The following is a 25,622-nucleotide window of genomic DNA, read 5'->3' as shown; positions in this document are numbered from 1 at the left end:
CATAATTTTTCCAGCAGGAAAATCCACTTGATATTATTAACTCAGATTCAAAATTTTAATGGGTAATTCCGTACGATGTCACTAACACCCTGTATTCCCAATTGGGATAGTCAGTAGTACAATCATTGCATGACGAAAGTTCGTCATGCTCACGGCTTGAAGGGTGATGAGTCGTATCTATAATGGTCGACTCAATTGTGTTAGCGAAAATTGTACGTAAAATAAATTAATAGGTAACTCATTGATGCAAATCCGTAACCGGGGATCGAACCGCCGCTCCCCGTTTGGAAGCAAACCGGCGCTATACGTGACCACAGTGACTCATTACGTAAAGTTCTTGAAGTGCTTTAAACAATTCAAACTGAATTAATTCCTAAATGCAATGTCCAAGAACGTTAGACGCCTGATCATTTATTTAAAGCAATACGCTGAAGTGTATTTATGCATTAGGTATTCTAAGAGGAGTTTATTGGATACTTGGAATCGGCTAAAGTGATTTACTTACTTAAGGAAATGTATTTTTAAAAGGTCTTTATTGTTTCAGTATTTTTGTCATTTTGGTTGTTTTATTTAATGAAAATATAAGTACGTATCTTTAACTTTGTTGTTAACTTACCTCGTCGTAAATAAGTTCTAAACCTAAAAAATTTAATGCTCTTAAAATTTTAATGGGTAAATTAAATGTTTGATTCAAATTTCGCTACAAATTTCTATCTAACATGATGTGCCATTTTGGATGGATAACGAACTGTTCACACTGGCTGCAATCTTCTGTTTACCTACTTGTAAGTCTGACCTCTCTCAGGGATTACAGGCGTGAGTTTGTATATTATGAATGTAGTTCAAAGAAGGATTGGTAAACTTTTGTAACCATTCGCAGCCCGGACATTCCATACCAAAATCTCGTTTTTACCGTTTGCCATCGGGGAGCGAGACAAACAATCCGCGCGCGTTCTCCCTTACTCTTTAACGGCATACAGCCTAGACTGAAAAAAGACTGGTGCGGGGAGTGCATCCGTTGTATACGTCGTAATGCTAAGAGCTAGGCTCTTGTCAATATAGCATTCTCCATGCTACTTTTTCAGGGAAAAACGGGGCAGTGGTTTCCCTCTTGCCTTCCGCCCCGCAGTATTCTGTCTGACGCGAGAGTAAACTATTTTAAAACCTAGGAACCCCTATCCTCCGCCTCTGAATATTACTGAGCCGTAGATCTGGGTCCCATCCGCACTCAGCCAACATCTCATTCCGGCATACTCAAGTAAGAGGCGCCCACCCCTGCGACAAGGACGCGCCCACCCCCGCGACAGAATGGGTTAGAATGGTCTTGTATGATATTGAAACTAAACCAAGCCTAAGACTAAGAATACTATAGCAGAGTGCACACTTTGTGCATACCTGGCCTCTTCTTTTTACCGCCAAGCATTTTAAATTTAGAAATTCTCTTCCATTTTTAATTCCTTTTATTCTGCTCTGACTCGTTACATCCTCGACGTTGATAAGAGTAACATCAATATTGCTTAACGGTGGCCGTGTCTACTTTCTTTACTGTGTGATCTACGTGTCCATTGCATCTTATTTTCGTTATATTGTATTCTGTATATTATCGTTCCACTGTTTGGCGGCGAGGATGTGCTGCCGCCAATGGATGTTTTCGGGGTACCGAACAGAGCATAGTACGAGTTACGAGTTGATAGTGTGACTAGGGATCGACGATCCAACGGTGTTATGTTGGAAGTTGTATATATGCGTCTTGCTGTGTAAACTTCGATACCGCGTTTCACGACTGCTTTAAGACTGCATTATTGAATGTGGCGCCATCTGTTGCATGTGGACGGAACTGGCTGGCCAACTAGTTGGGACCGCCACATACTGTGGGTTTAAGTTCCTGTTTGTGAAGTGGCAATTACCTATTACACTGTTTACTATTGGACTCCTGTTTTCATTTGTGTACTACTCTGTCGGGACTCCGTACCTCGTGCCGCAGTACTGTACTAACAAACCCAAGAACCCAACTTTGACCGTTACCATGCTCAAATTGTTAAGTTACTGCAGTTCAACAATAAGTTACTTAACTTAACTGAAACTACAATAAGTTAGTTAAACTCAACTGAAACTTGATATTGTTTCATTGATTGATAAATTATAACGGGTTGTAAGGCTTATACCGTTGATTGCATTTGAGATGAAATATCCGGTAACAGAGAACAGCAACAGATAGACATTTTCCCTGACGTTACGTTTACGTTTCACAAGGTCCGCTAAGCTGAAGATTTGACAGGTCCGGGTTTTTACAGAAGCGACTGCCTGTCTGACTCTTCAGCCCGCGAAGGGGAAACCAGCCCAATACAGATGAATTGTAGCGTTGACAGCGACTCCCCGAATGGCGACTGTCGCTACGGCACGGCGAGTCTCGCGTTTTATTAACCCGTTTTAGGTTTTTTATAATACCTACTTCAGTCTCATATCCCTGATTTTAACGCGATATTTTGTGTATTAATTATGACAATAACCGCGTAAACCTCAAACAATGTATAATAGATATTTAACCTTGATACCTGTACATAGAGCTGAAACTTCCCCAATGAAAGGATAAAATATTAATGAAATTCTAAAGTTGCATTTGTACTGTGAAATATCTGGCTAAAGTTATAATAACACCTCCTGCTGAGAAGTTTTCTCGTAAAATACCCCACACAGTTAATTCAATAATGAACTACGTACCTACATTGTGAGTGTAGACTTTAGCAGTATTTTAATCCCTTTGGAAATAATTACTTATGTACTTAATCTATTGTTGAAGGAAAAGTGAGTTAAGTCAACCGGATATTTTGTGCGGAGCTGAAATAAAAAAAATAATTAAATAAATAATAATTAAAATAATAATAATATTAATATTTTTTTATTTTTTTTTATATTAATATTGATATTTTAATTTTTTTTTATCTTTATTATTATTATTTTTAATTTATAATTTAGTTTTTTTTTTTAAATAAAATTGCACATAAAAGTTAAATTTGGACTGTATTTAATAATATTGTAGTTACATGTTGAATGAGTAAGTAAAGAGTTGAAGTAAAGAGTGTTAGAATCGCCATCTTGCTGTCGAATTAAAAACTTAAAAACTAGTGTTGCCACATTATTTTATGTGAGGATTCGAACACATTTGAATCATCTCAGTAATAGCACGCCCTAGCAACCATACAAATTCTCATTCTTCCCTTACTCCTTAGCCACTTACAAAATTTTTGAAAAAGACTCAGAGGAGTATTATTCTTTATTATTTAGTAATAGGTAACTCTGTATCTGAAACGGATTCTCAACCTACATAAACTAAGTTGATTCATAGGATACGATTTCGAAGATGAGAAATCGAGGTCAGTTTCATCTTTTGAGAAATATAGTTTATCGATTGCTATCAATATTGATGTCATAATATCTATCTTGAGGCGACCAAATCTAAGATACTGTATTATTTATTGGTACCAGTATCGTAACTAACAGGCTGGTAGACCCTATACGACATGACTACTCCATTAATCTGACGTGAAGAGTTCACTCAAGGTCTTCACCTAACCTAACAAAAAAATCTCTTACCTACCTGATCGAACCTCCCAAAAACTTCATCCAATGTCTTTACGAGGTCAGAAGCGCTGAGCTTCTCAGACCAAGGAGTGGAGTAGACCATGACAGAGTCTTATCCTAACCTAGGCAAAAAAATAATTATCTTACCTGAGCAATCTGATCAAAGCGTCTGAAGACTTCATTCAAGGTCTACACGCGGTCAAAATCCCTGAGCCTCTCCGTCAAAGGAGTTACGTTGATGTTAGCGTATAGATACGTAGAATGATTGTTATCCTAATCTAGGAAAAAAATATCTCACCTGAGCAATCTGATCGAACCTCCCGAAGAGTTCATTCAAGGTCTTCACAAGGTCAGAAGCACTAAGCCTCTCAGATAAAGGAGTGAAGTTGACGATGTCGGCGTACAGAATGCTGACGTTGTTGTGTCTCTGGACGTGCATCTCGTGGAACCTGGTCTGTTTCGAACTGTCGGCGCAAGCGTCGGCCATTTTGAGCATGATGGAGCGTTTCACCTGAAACAAGGAAGATAAACTGCGATTGTATTTTAATGCATATAATCAAGGAACAAGGGGGGAACCGTAGTCATAGGTGTCATCACTTCGTACAAGTTTAGCGGACTCTACAAATAAAACGGGATAAATGTCAGAGAGATGATCCGATCCTTAAATGAACCTATTTAATTTAAACAACATGTAAATACATGGCGTAAAATCAATAAAACTTCTTCTTCTATCGTGTGGGTTGTAACGTGGATTACCAACCTCATCAACCCTGGGGGTTTCTATTGAGCCGCCAATGGCCCCTAAAATGACTCATGTAACGCCTACGTACTTACATCAGTAAGTATGAACCGGAACCAACGGCTTATGTGCCTTCCGAAGCACGGATCGTTTTATTTTCGGTCAATCAGGTGATCAGCTTGTAATGTCCTGACCAAACTAGGGATCACAAAATGATTTTTGTGATATGTTCCCACCGGGATTCGAACCGAGGACCTCCCGATCGTTAGCCCAACGCTCAACCACTGGACCACGGAGGCCGTTTACAAAGCAAATAAAAATAGAACACCCAACCTGGGGTATTACATTTCTGTCCATTTTTGTGACATAAATAGATTGTGACATCGCATGCCGTGAACAGAACGTCTTAGTACGAGAAGATTAAAAAATAATTACAAACTCCTCAGATCTAAAAGTTTAATCGACGATATAGTGTTTAGACACGTAATAACGGACGAGTGGGTTCTGGCAACACATATGACAAATAGGTCAATCGCGACCGCTTCTGTGACAATTAGACGTATTTAAACAAACCATGAAAAATTGAAGGGAAGAGAGGAAGTGATAGACCTAGGAGAACATTTATGAAACAAATAAAAGAGAAAGTGCAAGTCGTGTCGTATCTGGAGGTGAAGGTTTTGGCGGGAAGAAGAGTGGGTTACTTAATTCATCTTGCGATTGATTTACCTCTGACTACCCCAATTGGGATAAAATCGTGATGTTATGTGTTGAGTTGAGTTGTTAGGTTAGGTTAGGTTATTAACCTCGTTCTCCCTCCCCCAGGCGACGAGGTATCCATGAGGATTTCCCCTTCGTTACAAAAAAAGATTTTTATCTTTAATCTTCTTCGTTTTGTAATAAGATGGTAGGTGTCTTATTTTGTTGTACCGTCGATGAAAAGTTCCTTCAAAATAACCAACTTATTTCATCTAAGATTATCCCGATTCAAGATTAACTTTGGGAACCTTGGGGAGCGACAGTTGTTAAGCTAAGATCAAAACTTAAGCGGCCTTAAGTGATTCCGCTTGGTGTTGACAAGTTGACGTAAGTACTTAATAAAATAAAATCGGTACGCACTTGCAAAGCAATTAAGACTTAAGTCACAATAATAATTGCTTTGTGTTTTTGATAGGAATTTATATTTATTTATTTAGTACAGGGGGGTTAAAATGGCCACATCGAAGCAATTCATCTAAGAAAGCAATATTGCAATTTGACATTTGCTCATGTAAAAGTAAGTGCGCAATGCTAACAAATGTCAAATAGCAATATTGCTTTCTTAGATGAATTGCTTCAATGTCGCCATTTTAACCCCCCAGTTTTACATTTAGTCATTACAGTGAAAACCAATTCGACTGAAACAAACACATCTTACACATTATAAATAACATAAATGTTTGTAAGTACTATACAAATTCAAATTCAAAAATATCTTTATTCAGTAGAATCGGCAATTTTTACATAACGAACGTCTCATCCGCCTAAAACTACTGCAGCTTCTCACAACGCCTCGCGGCCTCGGTGGTACGGTCACGAGTAACAGTATGTTTACACTTTGTTACCATATCACATTACAAATTGAACTGTAACTTTCACTACATGTCAAATATGTTAGTGCGACAGGGTTCTAAATTGGGCACACGATACTGATCATGCATGACTGTAAAATCAACAAATACTTCGTAATTTTGAACTACTTAAATAACAACAGGATAACAAACTTGTAAACTCCAAAAGCGAATAGAACGAAATTCCACTCTCTATAAAACACCTGCACAAAGCTTTTTAGCAAACACGCTGCTAAGATGCTTTACAGTTTTATGCAGGATTTGCAGGTTTTTAATGTAAACAGGTACATAATGCAGTTTCCTCATTATAAAACAATGGAATTCATTTCCTGTTATAATGTTTCCATTTTAATGAGTTTCATAGAATGTTATATTGTATTTTAGAGATTTCTGGAGAAAATATAAATAAAACTGGGATTTGAGCACACCCTGGACACTTGATACAAAAATTTCATTCTTACCGTGTGCTGCCTTATCTCGTAAGTGCGAATGAGACGAACAGTCCTCGCTCCCTCTTACTCCTTAGCGGACATTTAGAAAGATCCAGAAGGGTGAGGTAAATCTAACTCGGTGCCCTATACGAGTTGGTGCAGAGCGAAGAGCTACCGTTCCTTATGTACAGTCATGAGCAATATAATGTACCCACTTTAGGACTCTGTCGCACTAACATAATTGACATTTAGTGAGACTTACAGTTCAATTTGTCAAAAAAGTTAATGTGACATGGTACCAAAGTGTATACATATTAATGCTCGTGACTGTAGTCATTGTTATATTTGTGTGTAACTAAGTAGCCATTTTTATTTCCCTACGATCGTCAATAAGATATAATAACGACCTCCAGTTGAGCGTTGGCCTCACGATCTCGTGTTCGATTCCCGGTGGGGACATCACAAAAATCACTTTGCGAGCCCTAGTTTGATTAGGACTATAAAGGCTGGTCACCTGATTGTCCGAAAGTAAGATGATCCGTGCTTCGGAAGACACGTTAAGCCGTTGGTCCCGGTTACTACTTACTGATGTAAAATTACGTAGTCGTTACATGAGACATGTTAGGGGCCTTTGGCGGGTCAATAATAACCCTATACATTGTTTTAAGTTTACGCGGTTATTATCATAATTAAAGCACAATATAATAATGGGTTCTTACCGCGTTTAAATAGGGATATGAGACTCCCTATATTCTCATGGCACTTCCAACAGTGTCGAAATATCGGGAGTCTCATATCCCCATTTAAACGCGGTAAGAACCCGTTATTATGTGCTTTAATTATAATAATAACCCTGACACAAGGGTTGATGAAGTTGGTAATCCACCTCACAACCAACACGATAGAAGAAGATCAATAAGATAACTGGGACACTTTCTAGCACCCGGACCTTGAAGAAAAATCCTGGTAAGCGAAAGTCAAAGAGGATGACACGGAAAAGTGTGAATCGAAACAAGGTCAAGCAGTGATAACAATATTTTCGTGACCACTAATGTGTGTTAAGAACTGTTTAGCGAAATTCTAAATATAAAACAGCGGTCAAGTGCGAGTCGGACTCGCCTATGAAGGGTTACATAGAAGCAAGTAACATAATATAAAAGTTCTTGTAGTTTGTTGTAACTTTGATCGAAGTTTCAATACCTCTATTTTGTATTTTATTCATCTCACCATACAAACCGTATCAGTTGATCGCGCATTAAGTATGGGAGACCAAAATTTTTTTTAAAATATTTCGACCCATGTTCCTTGGAAAAAGATCAGTTTCATGGCCAGAACCACGTCCTTCAGTATTATGATTCATTTTTTTACACCCTGTACATATAGATTTAAGTTGATTGAATGAAAGGTAAATTGCGGTTTACGAATCAGTGATTCTTGGGGTGAACTGTTTTCTTTACAATGAACAGGTAAATCGCGAGATAGGTATTACCAACTCTATTCCGAGTTTGAAAGGGCTCGAACTGATGCAGCCCAAATGGCTACCGCGACGTAACAAAATCTATTGTGACCAAGTCCCTACATTTAAAAATCCTCCTCTAGACCGATCCGTTCGATTATATCTAGCGTCTTTTTGAGAGGAAGCGCCCTGACCTCCTGGGCATCCGTTACGTGGCCCTCGAGTGCTCGGCTTCTACTGAGTATGAGAGCCTCACAGCTGCACAGCAGGTGTAATGGCGTCTCATCCTCCTTTAAACAAAATCTGCATAAAGGGGACTTGCTTAGCTCCATTCTATGTAGGTGCTTGTTGAGTCTACAATGCCCCGTGAAGCCCTTGTTAAAATCCTTACCAGCCCCCTAGTAAGAGTAACCCTCTGATGAGAATTTCTGAGAAAAACGTCAGTTGCTTCGAATGATTCAAGCCAACTGAATTGGATCAAAATTCTTTGAATTAATTTCTTAATCGTACCCCGAGATACTATCTAGAGGTGCTTTTCGCAGAAAGGTTCAGCTCCCTCGCGAGTTTGTCAGCAATCTCATTGCCTTTTATGTTAGAGTGCTTGGAGCATAAAATAAATAAATGTGTTTATCTATTCACGACTTGCCTTCACTCTTAGCAGCTGCGTCATAGACTAAACGTAGCTTCTTTTTGTTGGGATTGTCAACTCCGAAATGTGGTAGGTACCACGTATTCGACGTGAGTGTCGTATCGGCCATTTCCCTAGCGAAATCGTTTTCAAACAAATTATTAACGCGTTCTTCATACCTATCTGCGTAAGCCTTGTTAGCGAGCATCTTCTTTTCATTGTTAAAAATAATAACTACGTATAGAATGGTAAGTTTCCGCCCCGCACCAATTCGTGTCGGGCGTCGAGCAAAATTTACCTCACCCCCTCTAGGTTTTAATTTAGTCTAAATGGTCGCAAGAAGCTAAGGAGTAAGCAGGACCGCGCGCAGGGTGTTTGTCTCGTTTGCACTTACGCGTTAAAGCGGTACACGGTTAGATTGAGATTTTTGTAGGGAGTGTTCGGGGTGAGCTTCGAGTGAGCTTTACCTCAGCCCCGATAGGGTTCACTTTAGTCTAATTCCGTAAGTCGTTAAAGAGTAAGAGCCCGCGTGCGGATTTTCATTCTCGCTCGCACACACAAGATAACGCGGCACACTGTAAGAACGAGATTTTTGTACGGACTGTCCGAATTGTGTCGAAACGTTACTTACACCAACTTATCTGGCTAGTTTTCCCAAGAAATAAGGAAAATGTAGTAACAAAATATAAAAGGAGGAAAAAGTAAGGTAAAGTAGATACCTAATGAGAATAGACTTAAAATAAAACACGCGCGTGTAGTCCATAAACTCTTGTCATAGAATAAGAAATAATACTAAGTTCTGTCGTTATAATCTGGGAGTCTTCAAGGGTAGAGTGAATAGGCATTTTCTAGGTAAGCGTAATCTACCTTAGACCACATCGTCACTTACCATCAGGTGAGACTGTGGTCAAACGCGAACCTAATTTATTAAAACAAAGGGTTGGGTAGAAGACATCTCGCAGTGATTTTTGATAAGTAGTCATGTGACTTATGATAATTTTCAATCAATCAATCAATCAATACTTTATTGCACAACGACATGTACACAGGACATAAACATACGAATAAAAATAAGCACAATAGGCGGCAATGAATTTTCGTGAGCCAATCCGACACGTTCTCCGTTGGTTTATTTACTTTACAATATCTCAAAATATCTCGAACATGCAGCCGTTTTTTAAAGTTTGCATAGTTGTAACAAAAGAACTAGAAGTACCTTTTTAATAAGACTTAAAAAAAATAGTTAAATCAAACAACAACATTTTTTATCGATTTAGTGAACTGCGAGGTCAAACTAAAATGACACCAATGATAACTAAATTTAGACTAAGTATTATTTATTATTATAATTTACTATTAAAGAATCATATTAGTTCATACACATTTATATCCAACGATGTTTTTCTCTTATTATCGTTTTTTTCGATTATTATCTACCAATTATCAGTAATTATTAAATACGACAAATATAAGTAAATATTTGTAATCATCGACTGTCTTCTTTTATATTTTCTTCTTAAAACTGTCCGCCATTACGTTTTTTTTAAAGGACTGGACCTTAGAGTTTTGTGATAAAGGAGTATTTACGTACTTCTTTCCGCGACAACATCACTTATATTAGTATTAGCATTTGCGCATGAAATAGTAAGTGCGCAATGTCAATTAATTTAAATACTGCTTATTAACAGTCTCCGTGGTCTAGTGGTAGCGTTGGGCTAATGATCTGGAGGTCCGGATTCGATTCCCGTTGGGGACATCGTCGAAATCACGTTGTGAGACTGTCCTTTGTTTGGTAAGGACATTGCAGGCTTGAATCACCTGAGTCCTAATAAGTAAGATGATTCCATGCTGAGGAAGGCACGCTAAGCCGTTGGTCCCGGGCTACTAGCCCAAATACCTCCACCAACCCGCAGTGCAGCAGCGTGGTGGAGTATGCTCCATACCCCCTCCGGTAGATTGAGGGGACGCCTGTGCCTAGCAGTGGGACGTATATAGGCTGTTGTTATGTATTGCTTATTTAGATGAAACACTTTAAAAAGGTATTTTAATCCCCGCAGTATTACACCCCGGACACTTCATACAAAACACCTCGTTTTACATATACACTACACATAGACGTCAACATACACGCGCATCTGAGTGTATTCAGAGTTGCCGTTTTATACATAGTAGTATTCAACTGCTGAATTAACTTGCATGCGGATTTTACTGTCATGATATGCATATCTCCGAGGAGACACAATTTACAAAAAAACTTGCAATTAAAAAACAACAAAGAGTACCCAGGCAAAGCCAGTCAAGTCGTAAATCAATAATGGTTTTTAAGTCAATCCTAATAGACTTGCAATTATGTATGTTAATACTTATAAGCAAGTTACAAGTATACTGAAACAGGTTAAACTAGTCCCGACTTGTCTGACTAGTCACTATATGGATGTAATTATACAAGAACAGCTGCAATACTGAACGATTAATTAATTATTACTAAAGCAAGGTATTAGACGTGGAGACTGAATGACGAAAATATCAGTGCTTATTAATAATTAGAAGCAAAAATTCGAACCATTCTGTTTTGCGTCGGCGGAACCTTTTTGATTCTTTCTTTCTTTGAAAGCTTTCCTACGCACAAAGTATTGTTAAGTATTAAAAGAAAAATAATGAATGAAACAAACACAGTTGAAAGATGCTTTTTTCTGAGTGAATTTAGAAACCTATGATTGATTGAGATATTCTAGGTGAAATATTTTTTTCGACATTTTAGATTATTTAATGACATTTATGTTCTGTGAGTATTCAAATTAACGGTCAAGATTTATGAGTGTCTTTTAAAAAAACAAAACTGAAGCAAGTCAATTGTCAGGTAAAACATAAAGTTAAATCGATCCAATGAAAAGTCTGCTTGCGTCAATAAGGGCAAGGTTTACCTAAAAGTCTTATAATATTCAATATAATATGTCTTGCAGAAATGTAGGTCTACGTGACTTTATCCACGCGCAAATAATGTGATTTCAAAAACACATGTACTTTATTCTTGGCAAAAAACTAGAGCAATGTAATGAGATATCGGACTTTGAAATACAAAAATACCATGCCTACTATTTGAATGACCATATTTACTAAAGTACTTCCAAAGAACAATATAAGTAACAACCAAAACAGGAACGTAATGTAAGCTGATCTATTGATCAGCAACAATGGGTTTAAACTCTTCCTGGTGATTAAAAGCGGTTCAAGAGAAAAAAAAATGTCCACACAACAGAGATAAAGTAAACAAAGATAAACTCCCTCCTCGCAGTATGAATCATACGAGAGCGAGTGAAGCAACTCGCGCCGTCGACTTCACACAAGCGTTCGACGCACCGAATCCCGCGCACGTATCAACTTTTTATAATACCGGTCCAAATATTCACCTTGCGGAACAGTTTTCTTTTACAAATGACATCGCAATTAACTTTTTGTGTATTAGAAAGTGTGTGGTTAATTAATAAGTAAATTGACAATTTTGTGTATTTTAGTTGTGTAAGTGAGTGTGATTATTGTTACAAAATGTTTCCGAGGATTCAAGGACTGGTGAGTGTATTTTTTTATAATAATATTAAGTAATATTAAAGCAAAGAAACGAAGTCAGTATGTTCCGGTATTTTAATAAAGGAAACATCAACAGGGGATAATAGGAACGTGTCGATAAGAAATAGTCAAGAGTGTGGTATTTTTAAATACAATGAATGTAGAGTCATAGACAATCATTTTGTACTATTTTATATCATTTATAAAATTTGTTATCGCAATGACCTGTAGTAACAGTTTTCCCTGCTCGATAACTTCGTTGTTATATGACCTAGATTGGTTTTTGCGCATACGTTTTTTACCGTCACAAAAACGCAAATTTAAACGCTATTTCAATTCGAAATATGCAGTCGTTATCACGTAAACGATTAACGGTTTTGTTACGCTAGAGAATTTAAATCGACAACATTCGATGTATGAAATTTGGAATTGTTGTTAACACTTTTGCTATGAAATTAAACTTGCCGTCAAGCTGTTAATGCCATTTGCGGCAAATCTACAATAAGTCACGTCAAAAAAAAACAAAACAATATCAGTAGGAAAATTGGCTGTGAGAAATTGAATGACTTACAATTGAATAAACACTAATTTACTTTTAAAATTATAATAACATCTTCTTAGACGTTATTAGTTTGAAAACTTTATAAACATATAAAATATATTTATTGACACCAACTTCTAATAGTTCACAGACCTTAACCTTAAGGTCAATACTCTCATTGAAATTTCCCAGAATGTATTGATTCTAAATGTCATTTAATGACGACACACCTGAGCAATCTGAAGTGCAGTATGCTTGCTCACTTTGCTAAGAATTTTCTAGATATTTTCTTGCAAAATATTCCAAACTCATGCACATACCTTTTTAAAATCACTATGGATGCAGGCACGAGTATATTTGACAATACTTGCCCTAAAACCAGCTGATCAGCCTATCGACCAAACAGGTAGTTAAACATTCTAGAAAGGACTTTGTGACCGCGTTTGGGTTGAAATTGTAACATGGATGTGTCGGTAGAGGACAGGTTGGCAGATGCAATAGCGTCTGTCCTTTCTAGCATAACACGTGCCATGAACTGGGGGATTAAAAAGCAATTCATTTGAAAAAGCACTATTGTTATTTGTTATTTCATGACGTTGCGCACTTATTTTTATATGCGCCAATGTCAAATTGCAATACTGCTTTGTAGAGAATTTCTGCATAAGAATCGAAGCAATTCATCTAAGAAAGCAATATTGCTATTTGACATTTGTTTGCATTGCGCGCTTACTTTTATTTGCGTCAATGTCAAATTGCTGCTTACTGCTTTTTAGATAAATTGCTGCTAAGTGTATGGCGTGTTTAACCCCCCTGATCATCATAATGGTTCATTATAGTCCATTTTAGAATTGCGCATTATTTACTGCATTTTTTTCTTCCTATTACTAGTGGTACTACCCATCTCATTAAGGATTGCGGGTGTGAGTTTTTATTTTGTATCTTTGTGAATTCTCTTTGATAATGACAGTCACGTTTGTGTTATTCTCGTTTTCACTAAGACGCGTGTCTGAAATGTCTGTATGAGCACGTATGTGTTCCGCTAACTCACGAGAGAGATAATGTGTGTCAGAATGTATTGTTATTGTACCTATTGTTTGGTCTATTTTTAAATTGTCTGGGGAGTGAGTTTGATCAAATTATAGCGTTGACTCCCCGAACGTCGATTCTCGATACGGCGAGTGGCTTGCCATCGCGTCTGTCATTTGTTTGTACATTTCAAAACAGCATTAAAAACGCTTTATACTGATCTTCTTTCTCTGTTTTTTTTTTTAATTCAATTTCTATCTGTCTAGGGAAACAGAAAATCACTAAGGACAGGAATTAATAGTTAGTACTTACATTTATCACACTTTTATTGAATTCAATTGGTTACGAAAAAGTACCATAATTGTGTAGATAAAATCATTGACAGTGCTGTAAACAGTACAGGGAGACGACAGCAGTGACATTGATAAAAAAATATAACGGCCTCCGTGGTCCAGTGGTTGAGCGTTAGGCTCACGATCCGGAGGTCCCGGGTTCGAATGCCGGTGGGAAAATATCAGTTTGGTTAGGACACTACAGGCTGATTGTCGAAAAGTAAGATGATGCGTGCTTCAGAAGGCACGTTTAGCCGATGGTCCCAGTTACTACTTACTGATGTAAGTAAGTAGTCGTTATATGTGTCATGTCAGGGGCCTTTGGCGGCTCAATAGTAATCTTGACACCAGGGTTGATGGGGTTGGTAATCCACCTCACAACCCACATGAGATAAGAAGACAAAAAATATGACATTGACATAAGGTGAAATGTCAACAACTATATTTTAATCACTGTCACTCTCGATTGTCATAATCATTTAATTTTACAACCCTGTACTTTTTATATAACTGTTTCTTTGTTTTAGTGCAATAAATTGTATTTATGTAACTTGTATCTCATATTTTGTTTATTTGTGCTAAACAGTAACACAGTCGCCTAAAAAACAGTTACAAAAAAGACCATCTCTATTTTGTCTATTTCCCAAAGTTGTTTATTTTAAATGACATTAATTGTAGTACTTATGTCGGGTACTCATCTTCTTGTAATGCTTTTAATTATCCCCTGTTTTGTATTGTTGTTATTGAACTTACTTATGGACAACAAAAAAGGCGATCATAATACAAATTGGCAATGTTACCCTGCAATTATGCTCTTAATTACACTAGGTAGGCAATAAAAATGAAGCAGGAAAAACTTAATTTATTATAAAAACTAATTACCTATAAGCTTACGCATCCTATTAGTTTTACCTACTAAGGAACGTCTTTTTGAGTCACGTAATAAAAACAGGGTTTGAATCACTATAACAAGTAGACTATTATGTCTAACCACGCCCTGGATTCTTAAACAAATCTCATTCTTAACGCGTAGGCGCGAGCGAGACGCAGTTCTCGAGCTCTGTCCTTTATTTTATGGCTATTTAAGACCAAAGTAAGACCCAGAGGGGGTGAGGTAATTGCCCGATACGAATTGGTGCGGGGCAGTGAGTTACCGTTCTATTCTTTATTCAAATTTTGAATCACTGAGTAATATAAACACGCAATAAAACATTAACGCGAATTTCCGATAAATTCACTACGTCACTTCTGTTTAACTTACTGTATGCGTCATGTCATATAGACATGTAGGTAATAGGGGAAATTTAATACGGGGAAGCTTATGACGTCAGAGTTATTCATCTTTACAGATGTAACTAGTTCACGATAAATATAAAAAAGTTTAAAGTACTTACTTATTCAGGATTATCAAAAGATATGTTTAGTGTGAAATCGTAAACTAATTCATCACATAGGTAAGGACTCATAACCTTGTAGATATCGTGTTTGCGGTTAAAAACTACTTCTAATAAAAAAAAATCGAAACACCTTGCAAGTTTATGTTTCATAAGGATTATCATAAAAATATTAAATACTTACGAGGAAGTATTAAAAATACTTAAATAATTATTTTACAGTGCGTATTCTAAGGTTTTTAATTCTTAATTTTAATGTTCCAAATTCAAAACTTAAACGAATGTTTCGCTAATGTTCCAAATTCAAATTTAAAATTCAGTTAAACATGTGTTTTGTTGAACATAAATTTGAAAGTAGGTGCCTATATCTTCGAATTTGTGTTCAACAAAATACGGGATAAACTCAATTTTTTTTTTTAAGTTAGGGCTAACATTGTAATTCTTTAAATAAATAAAATAGAATAAAGTATATTGACCCGCTTAACCACATTACAACTGTGTTTAGTGTAAACAGATCGAGATAGGTATTTATCTGAAGTGGCATGTGACTCACAATAAGAGCTATAGATAATGATAAAAAACTGATAACACCATTTTCTAGTTAGATAAATGTCTGATAATTATATCCCTAGATGTCTGTATATGTCTATATATGCCTGTGGTATGCAGAGATGTGCAGTATGTAATACAGGGTGTTAGAGACATATTACCGAATACTGAGGGGGATGATTCTGGCCACGATTCTGAGTTAATATCAAGGGAAATTTTCCTTCGCAAAATTCACGATTTTTTGTAATTTTTTTAATAAATGTCAACTCTATACTTTTGCGATAGCAAATTCCACGTGATATTAATTCAGAATAATGAGCTGTATCATCCTTCTCAGTATTCATTACGATGTCACTTACACCCCGTACAAGTACGTACAGGTATTGTAAATAAATTTGTCGAAATCGATAAGTTTGCGTTTTATTTTGTTCGTATTTTGACAGAGGACATGATTTATTTGAGTTCACATATTAGCATTAATCGACAAAACGACATAATTATATCGTCAGAATCGATGAAATGACCGTGACAAAATTTTATCTCGTTGCGTATGTTAGCCCTACTCGCCTGGTTAGTTTAAATAATAATAACTCCAACCAACTTGACATTTAGTAGGGAATAACAATAAAATATTTTATGTGGAAATGCATTTGTGGTTAGTCATAAAGTCAATTTGGTTTGACTCATCCCCTTTATGAGTCACAGTTCACCCTTTTTGGTTGAAGAGCTTGTAGCACGAAGCACAAAGAATTTGTGAATGATGTATTATGTTTAGATTGCAGTCGTTAATGTCATTTGCAAAAAATCTACAATAAGTGACGTTAATAAAAATACTCACGAACATTTTAGAAAAAATAAAATCAAACTACACTTTTTTTTTCTTTTTTTTGTAATTGTTCTGTCAAAATTTTAAGTGATGTTACTGTCTTGTTTATGTGTGTGGCGTCCTTTTATAATGAATTATTTATATTCTATTCTTTTTATTCTCTATTAAGTGTTTCTATAGTTATTTCTTTTTTGTCTCTCTTTTACTTTTAACTATTTATCCCCCGGTTGTGATGTATTTCTGCCATTTTTTTTCTCTTTAAGCGAAGTCGTTGTTTGACTAAGACAGTTAAAGCATTGAAGAGTAAACTTCGATAAAACAATATTGTGAATAACTTCAGAATTTCACAGCCGTCATAAGGATTGGAAACGTCATTACCTTTTACAAATCCATTTTTTTTTATAAGTCCACGTCACTACCAGTTTTGCCAGACACAAACTTAATTTTAATTTAGTTTGCCACATCCAAAACTAGCAAACTAGCTATTTCTTTCTTGCTTTAAAAAGGACAAGAAAGAGAGGTAAGGGACAGCACTATTTTAAAACAGCTAAAATAAATAAAAATAAAATGAAGTTTTTTTCTTCGGAATCAGCAGCTCTATATGATTATTAGAGTATATTTTTTTAAATTGTTTTTTTTTTTCAATATATAAGTGATTTGTTTAGGGATATGGTCAACGAATGACCTTCAATTATTGTTATTCATATTTATGATTTGTTTACCAACAAGAAACACATTTTAATCATTATGTGTTTGTTTACAGATACATAGGTAAAGCCCATTAAACAAGTTTATGTTATGTTTACGACAGAAACTAGTTTAACTAGGAATAATTATATTGCTGAGGTTTTTACCTGTACATAATACTCACTTATATTGATAATATATTTTTAAGTACTTAATTATTATAAGCAATAACAGCCTCCGTGGCTCACGATCCGGAGGTCCCGGGTTCAAATCCCGGTGGGGATGCATCACGAAAATCACTTTGTGATCCCTAGGTTGGTTATAAGACATTACAGGCTGATCACCTGATTGTCCGAAAGTAACATGTTCCGTGCTTCGAAAGGCACGTTAAGCTGTCGGCCCCGGTTACTTTTTACTGGTATAAGTGAGGTGTTGTTACATGAGCCATGTCAGGGGCCTTTGGCGGCTCAATAGTAACCCTGACACCAGGGTTGATGAGGTTGATACTGCACCTCACAACCCACACGATAGAAGATTGGGTGGTGATTCCGACCGGCATTGAACCTCTATCTATGTTCTGTGGTAATAACCCCAACTGGGAAATACCTGTCCACATTATGGTAACAAGGAAGTGGTTGTACACATCCTTTAAGCGGTATTGATTACGTTACGTGAGCTGAGTGACGGGATATATTGGTCTAACGTTCCCGGCGATTATGTGAAATATAAGGAAGATATCCTATAAGCCAATTGGGTAGTTCAATCAGGTGATTAGCTTGTAATGTCCTAACTAAACTAGGGATCACAAAGTGATTTTTGTGATATGTCCCCACCGGGATTTAAACCCGGGACCTCCGGATCGTGAGCCCAACGCTCAACCACTGGAACACGGAGGCCGTTCTCTTTTTCTGAAAATATTTTTATTTTCTGAAATTATATTATGAAGTATCAGAGTTCTCCAATCAATAGCGCTTACCCAGCCATCCCGCCTGACTCCATAATGATTTGCAAGCGTGACGTCATCGCTCCAAGAACAACCAATCACAATATAAAAGACACGCGAATTTCTGATAAATTCATTACGTCATCTTCATGTAAGGGTGTTGGGACCCTAGCTTGGCGACAATAGATGGCGTAAGTGTAGCCATGCATTTCGGTGATCGAAATTATAATTTTTGTCATAGATAAACTAAGCTAAGTGAGCTCTATACCTTTTTGCTACTACTTGAAGGTCTAGAGAACCTACAAACAATAAAACATAATATAAATCCTTTCTATTTCCTTCAGGTTTACTCTGGGTCTGAAGTTATTGTCAACTTCCTACTTACTTAGGCCAGGCGCGCACTACGAGTTTTTCGCCGCGCGGCAGAAAACAGCAGCGGCATAATGTCGCACTGTAATTCTGTACCAAACAGTTTTAAATTGTATTGCGCGCACTTGACGGTAGAGCCGCCGCAGCGGCGCAGTATTACAGTGCGACATTAAGGCGCTGCTCTTTTCTGCCGCGCGGCGAAAAACTCGTAGTGCGCGCCTGGCGTTAAATGGTATTTTTATTACTCATTATTAGAAATTACAAATATTAAAAGTTTTGTTAAGGTTTATTTGTAACAAAAAGAGGACGTAACTTCAAACTTTGAGTGCCTAATCAACCAAGTTCGTTGGTAATAGCCCGTATGTACGCCTCGCTATTAATTTAATTTCCCACATCAAACGGTAAGAAACGTACAGAAAAAAAGAAAATGTTATATAAACATTTTTATTAATGAAGGATTTTTTATTATCACAGAGGAGGAAAACGAAAAAACGAGGCGTGTATATGTTCAAAGGTAAGGTACACAGTTATTTTTTTTGTCACAGCAGAAAAAAGTACTTTCACTTGTGCCATGTTATCTTTCTAATATAGTTATCAATGCAAATGTACCTACCACAACTATCTACAACTTAAGAAATTCTGCATAATATTATTTATAACGAAAAAAGCACGGCAACCCTAGTCACCCGCGACATAGGGTATTTTTTTTCTTTTGAGTCAGGTGGCTTTCAATACTTGGCCGTCACGTGGTGACAATGTGGCGACTTATAGCTTAAGCTATAAAATACATACATACATATAAGCCGTTCCCTGCTATGGGGTCTTGCGTACTTCTTTTATGGATAAGAACATACATACATTCATAAACTCACGCCTATTTCCCACCAGAGGAAGCAGAGACTATGGAATTCCATTTGTTTCTATCCTAACACACGTCTCTTGCTTCCTCCACATTGGTTAATCACTTCATACACGCACGCCGGTTCAGAGTAGATCGTTCCATACCTTTTCCTTTTCCAGTTTAGTCAATGTGAGTCCTTCTAGCAAAGTAAGATAAACTATAAAATAAGGAATAATGATATGTATAGAACTGGAACTCTCCGCTCCCCACCAGCGGCTCAGCTAGATTTACCTCACTTCCCCTCGGTCTGACTTTAGTCTTCAACAGTATGGCGTCAGACGTCACACACAGATGCGCCTGTGACGTCTGCCTCCATGTGTAGTGTCTGTGTAAACCGAGAATTTTTAGTATGATATGTCCGGGGTGTGCTTAAGCTTAAGGCCAGAATATATTAAGTCAAGATCTTTATTTAAAAGCAGCCTTATCAAATAAGATGAAGGTAATGTATACAAGTCCAGTGTCACACATAAGGTCAGTGTGCGATATGAATATTATAATAAACAGATCAATATTATAGGTCGTTTTCAATAAGCACTTATTAGTGTTTTTATTAATAAATATAATGTTAGCAAACACTAATTGGTGGGACAATATTTTACAAGATTAATTTGCGCGCGACAAATTTGATACAATAAACAATTATACTATATGTTGTCATTGTGCAACTGATAAGTTTTAAATACATAATATTAATTCCCAAAGAGAAAATTAAATCAAATAATTTGACACAGTTGAGATTTTAGTTTTATAGGACGGAGCCTATCCGCTAATAAAAAAATAAACCACTAATATATAAATATACTTACTTACTTTTACTGATGTAAGTTAGTAGTCGTTACATGAGCCATGTCAGGGGTCATTGGCGGCTAAATAGTAACCTTGACACCAGGTTGATGGGGTTGGTAATCCACCTCACAACCCACACAATGAAGTAGATGTCTGGAAATCTGGCCCTGTTGATTTTTCGACAAGCGTATTTTTGTTTGGTAAGCTGAACGCATTTGTTTTATATTCTCTCCCAGTCCAGCTTAAAAAATAATAAGCCCAAGTACATCTTTTCTATCGAATAAAACTGTTCCGTAACCTCTTTTTTATAGAAGACATATACGCAAAACAAGTTTTCAAAAACAGGATTTTTTACAATTACTAGAGGTACTTATAAGTAAAACAACGAAAGTAAGTACCAGTGTTTTTCTACAAAATAATGAGGTTTATACCATCTGGTGGCTGGTTAGACCAGTTTAATATGAGTTTGAAGGCATAAAATGTGACTTGGTAGGTTAGAATTTTTGTTTAAAAGGTTTCTTGTAAAAAGTGGGCATATGAGCACCGGACACGGCGACGCGAAATAATTAATAACATCCTGTGCTGTGGGAGGACAGGACAGGTGGTGGACGTGCTGTATAAATTAGTGGGTACACTGGGAGTCCACTGGATTCATACGGAGATGCTTGTAGACCGGTTAACAATGCAATGGCCCCAATTCCTACAGACACATCCTAATTTTTTTTTAAGTTATACCCGTCATTTTCTTATCGTGGTCCAGTGGTTGACCATTGTGCTCACGATCCGGAGGTCCCGGGTTCGAATCCCATGGGGACAAATCACAAAAATCACTTTGTGACCTAGTTTTGTTAGGACATTACAGGCTGATCACCTGATTGTCCAAAAAAAATAAGATGATCCGTGCTTCGGAAGGCACGTTAAGTCGTTGGTCCCGGTTATTACTTACTCATGTAAGTACGTAGTCGTTACATGAGTTATGTCAGGGGCCTATGGCGGCTCGATAATAACCCTGACACCAGGGTTGATGGGGTTGGTAATCCACCTCACAACCCACACGATAGAAGAAGACTGCCTACCCTTTCGGGGATACATTCGTGATGTTATGTTATTTTGCTATGTTCGATTTCACCATGCAACGTATCGCGTTTCCGTCAAAAGCCATAGAGTTAATTAAGTTTCATTGTAAACATTTAATTACTGCGATCGGCAAACGAATCCAATTTGCAACTGAACCACAGTTTGACTTCGAAGGGTTGAATCTTTTTCAGATATTCCATTTACGCAATAATTAAAAGCAATATAGAGACATAACGTGTAAATAAAACTCCTCCAAATCGTTACATAGAGGCAAAGTGCCTTCTTCCTTACATTAATCAAAAGTTTTATACACGCACGCCAGTTCAGAGTAGATCAGAATTCAAAATAATTTATTCAACGTAATTATTATGGATAAACTTGTAGAAGGTCAATAACATTTTTGAATTTACGTCATTTCGCAAGATGTTATGGCTGAGGAGAAGAAATAACAAGAAACTGCAACAGCAACACATCTTTAAAATCAATGAGGGTATTCATTACAAGTTATTTAATAACTAGAGGAACACATTCAATAGCAGACATTTTATCATTTAGGTAATCATTAATCTTGTAATAAGCTTTTTTACATAAAGTAAGCTTCACATGAGCTTTAGATTTATTTTCTGACAAATTCAAAATATTATCTGGTATTTTATTGTAGTAACGTATACATAACCCCAAAAAAGATGAATTTAATTTATTCAATCTAAAATTTTGAATAGCAATAATTTATGATAAATATTAATTTATGTTATTTAATTGATAACTTTGCCACTATTATACTGGAACCTGATACCAGCGTCACTACCGCGTCGCTACTATCCTTGAAGGCACTTGACCGCGACCGTAGGTGTCTTTGAACTGGTGAGAAAAATAAAAAAAATACGGAAATCACCTGACCTTACCATGGGTGAAGGTTGGTAGGTGAAGGTGAAGGAATGAAAGTGCTTGCCTTGAATTGATACTTAAAATAAACTGTAAAAAAATCAGTACTTTGTGTAGCAATGCCGATAGTAAGGTAATTTTGAAACTTGGATAAACAGAATGGTAATTTTTTTAATGTGAATAAATTGACAACTTGTTTATACCTATAGGTATATTTATTGTAGAATTATCGTCTCATGCGTCTAAAACTACCTATTAACCGATTACAACGTATAATGATCTAGTATAATGATTATAAAAAAATAAAATAAAAAAAAAATATTTTATTTCAGACTAAGATTTTCCATACGATGTTAGTAGTTACACAAACTTAGTATCTATGTTAATGAGTAAATAAGACAATCAAACAAGTTTAGGCCCCTTTACCGATTATGATAGATAATTATAATTAAAGATTCTGTCAAGTTATACCAGTACTTTTTTTGTCCTTATTCAAGAAATAGGTACATATTTAAGATTTCATTCCCTCTATTAAAACTTTATTAACTTTGTACTTATACTCTATAATGTAAACGTTTTTACCACGCAATAGAAGAAAGATTGTCATTCAGAATTTATCATTGAACAGTTTTAAAACGGTTATTAAATAGAAACTTTGTAAAAAGGTTATTATAAGATTAACTGGCTAGGAACTGATTACTAAACTTCCTCAGCTGGGATTTTTTGAATTTGAATTTATATTATGATTCTCTCTAAAAGTGTGGGTGGATTTTATGAAGAAGGATAATATATGTGTGTGTGTGTGTGTGTGTGTGTGTGTGTGTGTGTGTGTGAGTGAGTATGGAGAAGACGGCATATTGTGCCCACCACACTTACAGTGTTGGATAAAGGTAGAAGGATGATACTCTGCGATACTTATTGCAATCTCTATTTTTACCTTACCTTGACTTTCATACCGTATGGTCTTACCTTTGAGTAAAGCAAATAAACAGACAACAAGATATTTATATTGTAATTGAAGATTTTGTAAAAGTAAAGTTGTCAAGACAAAGTAGGTTTACCGTTTACCTCTTTAAAGAGTTTTTTTTTTTTATGAAAAGGGACTCTACCTGAGTAGTATGGCTAACTGTACAGTATTGCAATACAAGAACAAATAAAACAGCCAAGTGCGTTCCGTACCGTTATGTATGGAAACCCCCCTTTTTATATTAATTTAATATTCATTATTTTTGTAGTGAATATATATAACACTTAATATTCTGTGAATATTTCATTGCGTCTACCTGTTGCCGTTATTAATGTAGAGCCAAAACGAGAGAAAAAATCACGTTTGTTGGATGGAAACCCCCTTACATATTTATTTTATTCTGTTTATTAGTATTTGTTGTTACACCTAAAACAAAAATACATCATTTGTGATAATTTCAACTATATGACTATCACGGTTCATGAGTTGCAGCTTTTTGACAGACGGACGGACGGACTGCAGAGTCTTAGTTAATGAGTCTCGTTTTTTACCCTTTACGGAACCCTAAAAACGTCTGTCTGTCTCTAGATACTATACTACACTGTGAACAAATTGTTTAAATCTTAAATCGTAAAATAAATGCTAATAGTAAAATATTAGTACCTAATGATAGTGACTAGTCAAGTGCAGATTATATTATCTTATTTTTTATCTTTACTAATGTAAATATAGTTAAAAAGCAGACGCTAAAAGATAAGATAATTCTTATTTGTGATAAATCTTTATTTATTTACACGTGTCTATTGAATCAGTGAACTCATTTTTTTGCGTCTCCCGTCTAAGCATTTTTATTATTATAAGCAAATTTATTATTATACTGATAGAGAAACTGATTGTGGTTGGGAACACTGAAGGCAAAAGATCGCGTGGTCGTTCACCGACTAGATGGACTGATCAAGTGAAAGACTCGTCGTCATCCAAGTTCTACACAGTAGTAAGGGAAGCGCTGGACAGGAACCGGTGGAGGCAGATCATACGCTCCAGGTGCAACCCTGATGCTGACCACGATCCTCAGATATGAGGGACCGACCAAGAGAGAGAGATTATTATACTAGCTCCTTGTTCGAGACGGTTTACAGTGTAGTCTACGTTTATTGGATACAGTACCCGATTGTGATATGAAACTGTCTTGTGATATTTCAAAACTTTTTTATCTGACTGTACAAAACAACTTGAACAGTTTGATGGTGTTCGAATAGGTAGTGAATAAAATATTTGTGAAGAATCAAGTGTCAATTCGGACACTGTGGCCGTATTGTATAGTGTCAGAGTTACCAGCAATTCGTCCCGTCTTGTTTTTGGTTCCAATTTGGGATTACTTACATCTATTCTTAAATCTGCCTAGTTCAACATGAAGTCAAGATACGCAATTACTTACATAACGTGAACAGACTATCATTACAAAGCGTAGTTACAAAGTATAAAGTGCAGGCAATTTATAACTCAAGTAACTATAGGTACAATTATCTTGCAGAGAAGCTGAGCTAAAAATAAACACGATCTTTGCATGAAAGTGACTTAAAAGTAATTATCTGCATTTATTCTTATTTTTGTTGGCGAAAGAATGCAACACTTCGCGATGATGTCATTATATCGTTTAAAACAGACGCGTGAGGTCTATGATGTTATTGCACCAAACTAATAACTAATGATAACTATTTTGACATAATGAAGTTCAGCATTTTGTTCCATCAATATTTAAAAAAAAACGATACTTCATGAACGCAATAAATGACATCTATTTTGCTCTTTTTTAACGTATTTATTGATTAACACGAAACTTGACGAGCGGGACAAGTGCCGTTTGCTTAAGACTAGTTGCGTAGATTAGGTTGCTGGCAACAAAATGGTTGCGCGACTATGTATTTGCATACATTATGTTAGTGGTGCCAACACGGTTGCGCTTAAGTTAGAGTAGTTAGAGTCACAAGTCAGAGTCGTAAAAAAATAATCCGCTATAAATACAAAACGAAGACTAAAGAAGAACTAGATTTAAAATAACAATCCACGCCACGAAAGATGTCGACGGATTTTAATGGAACTAATTGACAATTTATAATAATTCTATGCAGAATCTGCGACAGTAGCGCCGCGGCCGCGGGTTTCTTTCATGACAAGGACTATACAGGCTGTTACTGACATCGTTTTGAATACTGAGGGGGATGATTCATTATTCTAAGTTAATATCAAGTAGAATTTTCCATTGCAAAAGCATAGAATTGATAATAATAAAAAGAAAACACAAATAAAGTAGATGAATTTTACGACG

At 36.3% G+C, this 25,622-nt stretch overlaps 2 protein-coding genes across 7 annotated transcripts in view; one reads left to right on the top strand and one right to left on the bottom strand.

The window, feature by feature from the left end:
- Positions 1–25,622, bottom strand: part of LOC126372724 (adenylate cyclase type 2-like) — a 201,439-nt gene that overhangs the window by 38,048 nt on the left and 137,769 nt on the right. Inside the window, 1 exon segment of the mRNA XM_050018582.1 lies at positions 3,881–4,093. Coding sequence (XP_049874539.1) covers positions 3,881–4,093 — 213 coding nt within the window.
- The window catches only part of LOC126372787 (uncharacterized), a 469,025-nt gene that overhangs the window by 389,276 nt on the left and 54,127 nt on the right, over positions 1–25,622 (top strand). For 5 of the 6 annotated variants that reach the window (XM_050018677.1, XM_050018682.1, XM_050018681.1 and 2 more), the window contains exon 2: positions 11,948–12,013. In XM_050018677.1, the coding sequence (XP_049874634.1) occupies positions 11,990–12,013 (24 nt within the window). In that variant the 5' untranslated portion in view covers positions 11,948–11,989. Of the gene's footprint in view, positions 1–11,740; positions 12,014–25,622 lie in introns of those variants that run through there. The other variant, XM_050018676.1, reaches the window with a different exon arrangement.

This window comes from Pectinophora gossypiella, chromosome 14 (genome assembly GCF_024362695.1).
Source record: "Pectinophora gossypiella chromosome 14, ilPecGoss1.1, whole genome shotgun sequence".
NCBI classification, from domain to species: domain Eukaryota; kingdom Metazoa; phylum Arthropoda; class Insecta; order Lepidoptera; family Gelechiidae; genus Pectinophora; species Pectinophora gossypiella.
Note: the sequence above shows the minus strand (reverse complement) of the source record. Positions and strands in the feature narration are given on the sequence as shown.